At 39.7% G+C, this 11,623-nt stretch overlaps 1 protein-coding gene across 1 annotated transcript in view; it reads left to right on the top strand.

Moving 5' to 3' along the window:
* Positions 1–5: 5 nt before the first annotated feature.
* Positions 6–11,623, top strand: part of LOC104515769 (sushi domain-containing protein 1-like) — a gene marked incomplete at its 5' end in the record, with an annotated part of 23,859 nt that continues 12,241 nt past the window's right edge. The window contains 4 exons of the mRNA XM_010159869.1: positions 6–17; positions 1,613–1,802; positions 2,765–2,859; positions 4,375–4,561. Coding sequence (XP_010158171.1) covers positions 6–17; positions 1,613–1,802; positions 2,765–2,859; positions 4,375–4,561 — 484 coding nt within the window. The remainder of the gene's footprint in view (positions 18–1,612; positions 1,803–2,764; positions 2,860–4,374; positions 4,562–11,623) is intronic.

Raw genomic sequence — 11,623 nt, 5'->3', positions numbered from 1 at the left:
TGCAGGAAACATACACAGTGAGTAGGACAGTATTTGAGGTTGGCAGTAGCTTTGTCCTGGTTAATTTTGGTCAGTCAGCAGTGGAGATTTGTTTTGTGGGTTTTTTTATGATGGCTTTTCTCTCTCTTCCCTGTGAACTGCCAAGAAACCTAAAGGTGCCTGGGTTAGTAAAGAAAAAATTCCCTGTCCTAAAATTAGGTGGAAAACTCAAAAGCTGTTGGGGTCCCATTTCAGTAAATCACGTAAACGTCGGGTGGAAACTGTAAGAAGTGTTTCAGCGCTAGTTTATGTTTTGGTGAAATTCCATTGTAGGGCTCAGGGTCACACTGATATGGAAAACATTGCAAAACTTGGGCTCTGTCCCTATCTGTGATGCAGACATTTCAGGTAAACAGCATATCACTTGCAGATACTGCATGTAACTTGTTTTGGAAATGCAAGGTATATTGAAATACTGTGTCCTTCCCCAAGAGATTCAACCATCCTTGTACTGGAACATTTTAGTACTGTTTTTCATGGAAATGGAAAGCAACCTTGGGAACTACATTTTTTGTTTGCCATCTATAAACAGAAGAATAAAAGTTAAAATATAAATTCTCAGAAACAAATAGTTCAGTCAGTGTTACTGAAACCCAAAACATGATAAGAATTCCCATCTTTTCAGAATGACACCATCCCAAGAAAGGGTGTGTTTTTTTGAGCATCTGCAAATAGAGTGGGTGGGAAAAGGGGATTATTTAGCATCTCCAGAGTGGGTTGATGTATGTAGAAAATATGTTAACGGTTGGGTGATGATTTTGGAAAACAACCTGTCTTTCTCCTGTGTTATAAACCATTTTATTTTTAGTTTGAATGCTTTTACGGAGCACTGCTGAGATGGAAAAAGCAAGCTCCCAGTCACCCTAATGATTCAAAACCAGTGCTTTTCATGTACCCAGTGGTAACTAGCAAGTTGTGGGTCCCTGTGTAATGTGCTCTCTGCACGTGCTTTTGCCTGAATTCAGCTATCTGCAAGGCATTTAAGAATAGTGAAAACTGAGGGTGCTATGGGCATAGGGTGCATGCAGTAAAGTTTAGGACACAGTCTGAACTGTCTTTAGCTCAGCTAGGTTAAGTTTTGTCTGCCCCTTCATCTCAGACAAACAACAGGTTTCTTTTTCACTGCCCTGGGATGATACTAGGGAAGCTTAACTGTTGCTGTTGTTTGGCACTCGGTCTTTCTACTGCTTCTGTAGGGCAAGGGGAGGGGAAACTAGAAAATAAAGAAAAGAAAGCAGATGTAGTTTCCATCTGTGTGCTGTAAACAAAGAAGAGTTACTTACACCTTATAATTTGTGTTGGAGGTGTTTGTAGGGTCCACATTATAAATTCCTTCTGTTTGTTGTAGAAATACATTCAAAAAATACTAGTAATTTTAACAGCCAGAAGAAATTAAAGATCTAATTTATTAACCGATCTTGTTGCACCAAAATAGTCACAAGCCTATTTTCTTGATTGAGCTGATATTCTAAAACAGATGTAATCTTAGGTTCCCTGAGCTTAATTGAACTTGCATTCTGAATTTTGGATAGCCATAACCAATTGCACCAATGTTTTTGTTAATCCTCAATAGTTTCACATTCTGGGCCGAAGATGGGATGAGAAGATATTCTCAGAAGATGCGATATTTAACATCACTACAAATGAAGATAATCCAAAGGTGTGTTTAGATCTCAACTCTGGCAGTAACTACGTGGTGAATATTACTACCATCTCTTCCACAGGCATCACTGTCTCAGTTACAGTAGCAGTTCAAACAAAGGGTAGGTTGTGTTACGTATTCTCTGTGCTCATAGAACTTACTGTGCTGCAGAGTTCACGGTTCTGAGTCTAGCAGACAAGAAAACAGACTGTCTCCTAGGCTTTGTCATCCTTTATGCTGACTACACACACATAGCCACCGTCAGCATTCTCTTTTTCTGCAAGACATTTTTCTTTCTGCTCACTGTGGCTGTTGAATGTGAGCAAGCAGAGCAGTGGCAGTGCCCTTCACAAAGATTTGGCAAACTTGCTTCTTCGGGATTTGTCTTCTGGCTGAGGCAGGATTGGCACAGTGGCATTTCTGAATGCTGTAATTTCAGTGCATAGTACAGTGCTTGCTGGTTTCCATTCCTTGCCATGAAAACTGATACCTGCCTGTGGGAGAATTCCCTGTTGCTGAGCTGTGTCATATTAATCTCATGTGAGCATTACAGACAATGTTCCTGTGTTTAGCTGTGATGAGCAGTGTTCTGCCAGTTTTTCAGTAATTGTAGAGAAGGCATGTTCTGACATCAGATTTCTGTAATATTTTGGTCATGGAAATATTAAGCTTACATTCTGAGATACTGATTCTGATGAGCAAAATTGCTTTTGGAATGCAAAAAAAGGTTTTTTTCTCATGTGCTTTTTCCTAAAGGGCGTCAACTCTGACAAATTGTGCTATGATAACTTTACTTCTGTCAGAAGGCCTGAACCCCTAGATCCTTAAAACCTCCCTAGGTCTGAACAAATAAATCCCATTTTGATTTCCTGAATTTCCTGCTTCAGTTTTTCCAAAAGCCGTTTTGTCTGGAAGATGTTCATGCTTTACTGTGTTTGTTTGTTCAAAAAGAAATGAGATTCCGCCTTTTCTCAGAAGAGAGTTAAAATAAAAAACTTGTTTCATTTTCAGCTACTCATATTCAATTAAGTTGAAGAAGGTGAAGTTTTTGTAATAAGTTGTCACTTTTCATTGTCTCTACAGTAAAGGAAGCTTTCAATAATGTATTAATTTTTAATGATACCTGCTTGAAGTGGCGGAGAAATGTCAGGGGGACTGAAGCGGAAGATACATACTCAGTAAGTGACAGTCTGTATTTTGAACCTAGAAAACAATTTATATCAATCACCTAAGTGAAAGAAGCTGTAATTTTTCACACACTCACTGCTGGCAGTGTTACTCTTTCTAATAATGCCTCTTATAAAAACCCAGGGAGCAAGGTTGCATAGCAGCCTTAAAAAAAGAAAGAAACCACCATGGTCTTTCACAGTCTCTTGTTTCTTGCTTTTTATTCCCCTCTCTTCTACTCTGTTTTGCCTTCTCTATCTGTGCTTTCAACACTGTCATGTTCAGGCCTCAGATAACTGCTGCGGTTTCAGGGAGTCAGTCCACTCTGCCCTGTGGCATGCTTTCAATCTTCCCATGTCCCAGCAGGGCATTTCTACAGGAACTCTCTCCGCCAGGCCACCTGCTGTTGTCTCAAATCATAGACTGGTTTGGGTTGGAAGGGACCTTAAATATCATCTAGTTCCAACCCCCCTGCCATGGGCAGGGACACCTTCCACTAGACCAGGTTGCTCAAAGCCTCATCCAGCCTGGCCTTGAACACTTCCAGGGATGGGGCATCCACAGCTTCTCTGGGCAACCTGTTCCAGTGCCTCACCACCCTCTCCAGGAAGAACTTCTTCCTGTTATCTAATCTAAACCTCCCCACTTTCAATTTATACCCATTACCCCTTGTCCTGTCACTACAGGCCCTTGTAAAAAGTCCCCCCCAGCTTCCTTGTAGCCCCTTCAGGTACTGGAAGGCTGCAATAAGGTCTCCCCGAGGCTTCTCTTCTCCAGGCTGAACAAGCCCAACTCTCTCAGCCTGTCCCCATACTAGAGGTGCTCCAGCCCTCTGATCTCCGTGTGCTAAGAGGTGCTCAGAGATTGTCTGAAGACATCGGATCTATTTAAAGGATTAAAATACAGCAAGCATTATAGATTTCATTAACGGGAGCCTAGGAGAGGCTTTTATAACTTCATGGATCATTTGGAACTTCATGATCATTTGAGACTTCAACAACAAACACAAAATCCAACTGAAACAAAAAGATGCCTATGCATCTGTAAATCTGCCTAGAAACAGTTGTCTATAGGCAGATCCTGGAGGGTACTCGGCATTTTGACATAGTTCAAAATTACTTGATTTTCACTTGATCCTCAAGGCCGAACCAGAGAGATGTTCATGTGAGTTTACTTTTATAACGCACTGCTTTGCACCATGAGGATACACTACAATAAAAGTCAGCTGTCACTGGAAGCCTAAATGTTAGCAGGAAATCAAGACTTGGGGGAAATTACAGTACTAATTAAAAAGAGGATAAACTAGGAGGAGGAGAACTATGACGATGTCAGAGCTGATCAAGAGGGACTGCAAATCCTGTGAAATTTTGGAAGCAGTTGAGTTTGAGTAACAGTCATTGCTGACATTGTTGGCACTCTGTATGCAGTGATGTGTTTTTTTACTATTTCTTCTCATTTAGAGTATGACATACTGAATGCAAGTGATAGATTAAAACATTACAATTTCCATGATGTTTTGGTTCCAGTTGCATGTGCAAGGCTGGCGTTGGTATCAGAATGACTTCTTTCATGAAATGACCTTCAACCTTACCACACACAAGCAGGTTCCAGAAGTTTGTTTTGATTTGCAGCCAGGCACCAATTACTCTATTAATATTTCCATGATAGCGTTGAATTTTTCACGTCTCGTTTCCATGACAACGCAAATCAAAGGTAGGTCCTGCCATTTATTTTATGTATTTACAAAAGCACCTGTTGGGGGTTTAAGAGGCTCAAGTGAAACAGCATTGCTGATACCGGTGTTCTGTGGTCGGTTGTCATCCATGCTCAAAATCATTCTTGTTTGCTGTCACAGATTTCATAGTGTTGGCAGTGCAGCAGCAGAATGGGGAGAGAAATGGGAGTGCAGTGTTTTGAAGTGTCATTTTGGCACAGCAGAGACAAGGTAGTTTGATGGGTTAGACACAAGATTGATACGTAGGTGAGCTGGGTTAGATTCCCTGTTCTATTAGAGACTATGTCACTTTTTCAGTATGAGTTCTCTCCATTCTGGTGTGAAGATAATAGCACAACTGCATTTCCTATGGGTATTTGTGACAGCTGAAGTCTGAAAGGATCCACAGTACAGAGATCCTGCAAGTACCTCAGACACAACCTTCATCTCTAATTGCTAGGGTAAAAAACATAAAAGGCATCTGAGCAAGTCTGTTAGGGAGAGTCTTGTCTTTGCTATTTAGTAAGATATTTGTATGGCACTAAAATGCTTAAAAAGCATGTCACTTTTTATATCATGTTTTGTCTAGAACAGTTTTGCACCATCCCTATAATTTCAGGGTTTCTGTATTAGGTTATTACCGTTAACTGTGACATGCGGTGTTCGGCGCTGGTATCGTTCTTCCGAGTGCGGCCTCAAATCAGAATAGGTAGGAAACACGAAAGCTCTCTGAGTGTCTGTAACTGCTGCAGCCACTAGATGGAACCAATTCTCTTCTGACTGCTTAGGAAGGGCTGCGGACTTGAGGTGGTTTTGAAATTGATAGTTTCACAATATTTTGAATAGTACATCTACGTTTTAATCCTCATGAAAGGCAAAACATTTCTAGTTTCCCAAAGCTACTATTTAGGATATACAATGAGCTGGATTAAAAAAAAAAAAAATTACAGCAATGATTGATAATACGTTTCCAGAAGTTTCTTAGCTGTCACTCAAAATTAACATCCGTGAGTACATACAGCTTTGTAAAAATTATTAAACTGTCTCAGAATTTGACTAAGGTAGTCCTTGAATACATACTCTGAGTAAAGGCATAGTCCCTTACTCTGTCATCCTGTTGTATTTCCCAAACTATGCAGGATTGCGTCACGTCACTTACTCAGCAGAGCTTTAGAGAACACCTTGCAGCAGGTGCTGTGTGCAGTGGCATTTCTGCCTTGGCCGCTGGCATGTTTTCCTCTCCGCTGAGCTAGTGCTTAGCAAGTGCACGTGTATAGCCCCAGAAAAGGTCGTTGCGTAAAAGTTAGGTCATTTCCATTTTGAAAGAAGATCCTGCTACACAAGCCATTATATATCTAATAGGTAGTTTTTGCAGTGAACAATAAAAGGTAGGTGCTGCTCTGTCATTAAGAATCTTCATCCAAAACTTGCCACGCAAATATTCCATATTTTGCTTCTTTTAATGGAAGCCAAAAAAATAAAAGTAGGTCTTTTCGCAGTTGAAATTGAGTGAAAATTTAAAACCCAGCAATGGTCATGCTGCAAAGCTCACGAAATAATGATAATTTAAGTAAGAGCTTAAATTTGTTGCTATTTCATCTTATCCAAGATCAAAAGGATACAGTTAAAATAATTCTTCTGGCAGTGTCCCTTTGACTTCGGTGCCTTATGTTTTGGGAATTGCATTATCTGTACAAGCGACTTAGTTCATATAAAACCAATAATTTTAGAGTAGGTGTGTAATTCGCTTCTTCATTTGTCCAGTTATTTTGTAATCGTGTATGTTAAACCAGATGGTTGTGTTTTCATGGTGGGTGGCATGAACTCAATCCAGCTTAAGTCTGAAAAGTATGTTTTGGCTGTGGTGGTTTTCTGACTAAATGGTACTGTATAAATGTAAGATATGCCTTAAGCCAAGAGGCTATAAGGAAGCTGAAACTTACAAAAGTGCTTTACTGTTAATGTACTGAAGATGGCCTCATTTTTTTGTCTAAGGTTTCATGTGGCATCCTTTAACAAATGCACAGTCAGTTGGTCTGGTTCCCCAGCTGGGGGCAAATCCAGATATTGCATCTCATTGATTTCCACACATCTACACACTTTGAGAGTTTGGGAAATCTTAACTGTGGAGTTTCAACTACTTTGAAGACACATGTCCTAGATGATTGGCTGAACACTGCCTAACAGACTTAATTTCCTCACAAGGATAGTCATCTGTCTAAGAAGTCTTACAGCTGCAGAATACAATAAGCACGTAAATGTTAGCAATAACTTTGGATCTTTTTTTAAAAAAGGAAGGTTTGTAAGTGCATGATAAGAAAGCTACTTTTATATCCTGAATATCTATATCTATATTTATATATCCCCTGAATGAGGGTACATTATACCCACAGTATTTCTAAAGAAAAAAAGCAACAAGTCAGGACTTAAAAGCACACTTTTCTCCCTGGCAAGTAGCATCTGTAAAAATAGTTCTGTGCTGCGCACGGAGTTGGTTTTGCCCATCATCTTGTGGATGGTAAATATAATCTAGCAAATGCTTCATGGATCATTGAAATTCTGCTCCTTTCATACTTCCAGTAACAGGCATCTTGCACAGTGTTTTATGACTTCTTAGCTGATTTTAGACAAGCTCTCAGCACCTGTCTACTTGAGATAGGAAATTGAGTCAGTTATGAAAAACGATTAGGCAATGCCTGTAGTTGTCAAACGATGGTAGCAAGATTGTCTTTTGAGTGAGAGGGGTGTTCGTGTCTGCTTCCAAGGAAGGAAAGGAGTGCCTTGTTGGTGTGCTTTCTCATTCGTTATTTCTGTTGTGATCATACATCGCTGTGTTCCTTTAGCTGTTTGAAGATTGCTTACGAGGCATGCTCAGACAAGGCATTCTTCTTAATTTCATTATCTGTTTTGACACATGAGTTTAAGAAGACTGAATTTTGTAACCCCTTTCAAGTGTTTAAAAAATAGAATGATCGAGAAAGAGCTAATGCATTTGCTTTCACTTCTAATATTCTAAATAAGAGTAACTTGTTAATTGAGCTGAATTAAAATACTATTGATATTTGAATCTGTTGGCAAGCTTTGCCTTGGGATAGATTCTTTATGGTGGATGTGACAAAACTGTGGTCTTTGAGGAGCTGGTGAATGCCGACTTAATTACACTGTCTGGCTAGCTTTTTTTGGTTTAGAGCACACCACTGTGACCTAAGACATACTTAGAAGACAGAAAAATTTCTGGACAATAGAAATAGATCTTTTGTGCGTGGATTACTGGATTACATTTCCTTGTAAAATAATTCATACAGATTCACTGATGATTTCTTGTTACTCTTCCTCCTCTCAATTTTTTGCTTAGAATCAAGGTGTATTTTGCATCTGTTCTTTGTTTGCTGTTCATGCATGCTGCCATTTCTTACATATTTGTACATGCACTTTCCGGTGAGTTTGGGTAGTTCTCACCTGACGCGTGTGTACCATAGGCAGTTGTAGTAGTGCCGATGCTTCTCAGCTACTGATCTTTTTGGTTTAATCCAGGATATACCTGCAGGCCACATACTCTTCTGTGTGTGTCCTCTTTCTCTTTGTAAGGACATGTAAATCAGAAAATAGATTCACAAGCAGGGAATCTAGAAAATTATTTGAATTAGGGGAATGAATTCCATCACAGACCATAATTGTCTAGAGCTCTGCACTTTCATCCCTGCATGTGAATAAAGTACAGTACAGATCAGAATGTGGTGGTCTGTAAGTTGTTTGCCTGCCCATGTATGTACACACATGCACATGAAATACACGTTATTGTTCTGCTGTACTATGTGATGGAAAAGTTTTACACTTATTCTTTCTTAAGAGTCTGCATTAAGGTCTGGAAAAGGAGGGAAAATCCAAATTACTTTCCAATGTGGAAGTGAAAGACTGTTGGAGATGTGGTGACCTGACAGCTCTTCCTCTAACAGCACTTCATGTACTTCCAGAGAGACCATTACATTGTGCAGCTTCAGAGCACGAGTATTGTAAGGAATATATATATATATGTATACCGCACACACCCGCTAGTATTTCCATTTTTAAGATACAATCTTTAAAGCACATTTTCTGTAGATGTGGTCTTGATTTATTCATCCTCCTTCCTTCCCTCCCTTCCTTAAGTCATGTCTTTCTCCAAGTTAAAAATCTCTTCCCACTCTTGTATTAATGCAATTATACCGTTATATATATAGTAAACTCCATTCAGATAATCATACAAATGGTAAAAAAACCCTTTTATATTGTATGAATATCTACCCTTTTTCTTTTATTTTTTTAAATTTTAGAGCAGTGTTTTTCACTTCCTTGTTTTAAATTTCAATAAAAGACTTTTTGGACCTAGAGTCCTCGAATAACCATTAAAAAAATCCCTTGTTGCAGGAAATGACGATCATGCAAATGGTGTTATTTCAGCAAAGGATTGTTTCAGTTAGGACTTGGCACTGAGACAAATCTTTTATTGGACTTCCCTGAACTTGGTAAGAGTTGCCATTAGGGTTTGGACTTTATGGTTCAATTCCGTTACAATTTTTAAAGTTCTATCATTAGAACAAAATGATGAAGGGAAGACATAAAGAGGGCTATGCTGGCACCAACCAAAGGTTTATTAGTAAGGTACAAATTACTCAGTTTAACAAGTTTCGTGCATATTGATGTATAGGGTGGAATAGAAATGGATTTGTGCATTCATTTTTGACGTGTCTGTGTAGGAGACTTACAGACTTTCTTGCCTGTGTTATATATCCAAAGATAAGTCCCAGAGTTACAGCTTCAGAAATGTACAAAAGGTCAGACGACAGGAAAGGCATTAAATATTCCTGTTACCATTACTGGAAAATGTCGTAGAAGTGCCCCATCTTCCTTGTGTTGCGGGAGTTTGCCTGCGAAATCCTCGAGCTGCAGCGGTAAATGGTACTGCCAAAAACCAGGGCTTTAAAACAAGAAGTAAACAGCTCATTTGCAGGATTAAAGAAAGAAATGTAGGCATTCCATTGTGAAATGCTTTCGTGATAACTAATAATGAACTGCTTTGAACGTGCTAGAAGACAGTTGAAGACAAAAAGTTCATTTTCTGAAGAGCATGATTTATATAGCCCCAAGCAGGCTTTAGCGCCAGCGCTGAGTCATGGGCCTTTTCCCTGGGCTGTTGCCGTGGTTGGCACTTCCTGGTGTGCACTGCTTTCCTGTAGCCGGCCATCATGTTCAGAGGGGGACTCAGCAGATGCAGAAAATGAGCCTGCATCTGAAATGTCCAAGTGTTAGTACCATAGTGCTCCTACGACAAGCAAGTGCTTAGAGTGGGGCTATCTCTGGGTATACTTGCGTTTTTTGCTATGTTCTCCATTTTCCTGGTGGTGCTGCAGATATGTTGTCTGTTCTGCTGGTGAGGAGATAAAAAACAAAAGGAAAAGCCTTTTACAAAGTCAAGGTGCTAACAGCACCTGAACAGACTGGAAGATCTTGAACTCTTCTCACAGCCCACCTAGTGCAAGTCCTTGTCTCACAAATCAGGATGGTTTGAGTTCGAAGGGACCTTAAATTCAATTGGCTAGGTAAGCTTTGAGGAGGTTCTCTTAGGGTGTTTTGACAAGGACAAAGTTGTTTTTTCTTGCTAGGGATGCTTGTATGCCCTGCTGTGTTTATTTTGGGCATACTGTGCTTAAGTTGTTCCTTTCTCCCATTTCACCTGTTTAAAGCAGAGATTATGTAGGCTTTTAAATTTCCTTTTTGTAGGCTACAAAGAAAAAGTTTTTGGTTTCTCATATGAGGCATTTCCTCCTTTATTTGTAACTTTCTTGTAGTCATCCTCTGCACTGGTGTCATTTAGCTCTGTTGGACTGATGATGGGAGCTTCATACACTGCGAAATGATCACACCTGGGCCTTCTGTGCCTCTGGTGGTACTATTCTAGTGTTACAGAAATCTGTGTCTTAGGCTTTTTAGAGCAGCCTTTTGGTTTGGTTTGGTTTTTGTTTCGTTTTGTTTTTCCTGTTACCATTTTGGTGACTGACTCTCCTTTTGAGGTGTACTAATATGCCTTTCCCCAAAGGAACTTAAAACATAGAGCAAAATAACCTTGTTAGTAGCCTCAAGTGTATTATCTTGTACTTTATACTCGTGAATTTCATTCCAGATCTGTGAAGCAACAGCTCTAAAGCAACAGATTCAGTTCTTTGTGCACAATGTCTCCATCCTGCTTTTGTTTTACAGTGTCTAACACTGAGCAGCAGAGTTCACCTGTACGCACCTGGTTTTTGCACCATACTTGTTAACAGAATGCCAGACTTAAGTACTTATTTTGTTTATTCTCGGAGGAACTCCTCTAACAACCTTCCTGTACCCCAATACTTCTGCTTCCAACATGCTGTATTTTACTAGCTCCCTATTTCCCAGTTATTTACCCACTTTACTTTTTTTCTACTAAGCTCCGTTTTCTCCTGCTAAACTAATGATTTTCTATATGCAGCTATCTGTGCTCCAGCTGCTTGAAAAATCCATGCATCTCAGCAAGATTTTGCCTCATGTGATTTGACATAGGCAAACTTGTGTTGGTTTTCTTCTGTTTTGTCTCCATGACATTGTTCTTTCTAACGGGGCTCTAAAGCCTTGTTTTTCTGCATATAAGCACTGCATTTGTTTTTCAGTCATCAGCAGCTTGATAGACCAGTTTTCCAACAGCTTAGCCATGTGTGTAAACATCTTTGCTAGTTCTTTTTGATTTCTTGGGTAGATAGTATCTGTGCTTCACGCTCTGCCCCTTCAGTTGTGCACACTGAAGGTCTTTTCATTTTTGTTTCCAGGCTGATAGTGGTAATTTCCGTTATCGTCGCGTCAGTTTCTGCTAGGGTGCAGCTGTCATCATCACCATTGAAAGTAGAGGCAGAAGTGTTTGTTCATTTTTGGCCTTGATGCAAATTCACACTAAAACAAATTAGAGCTCTGTACCCATACTGAAATCCAATTTAAGCGGATGGATATCGCTAGCTGACTGTGAGCAGGAACTACGGAAGTTGCCTTCTTGAAAGTGCTTTTGG

This window comes from Eurypyga helias, unplaced genomic scaffold (genome assembly GCF_000690775.1).
Source record: "Eurypyga helias isolate BGI_N326 unplaced genomic scaffold, ASM69077v1 scaffold38939, whole genome shotgun sequence".
Taxonomy (NCBI): Eukaryota; Metazoa; Chordata; class Aves; order Eurypygiformes; family Eurypygidae; genus Eurypyga; species Eurypyga helias.
Note: the sequence above shows the minus strand (reverse complement) of the source record. Positions and strands in the feature narration are given on the sequence as shown.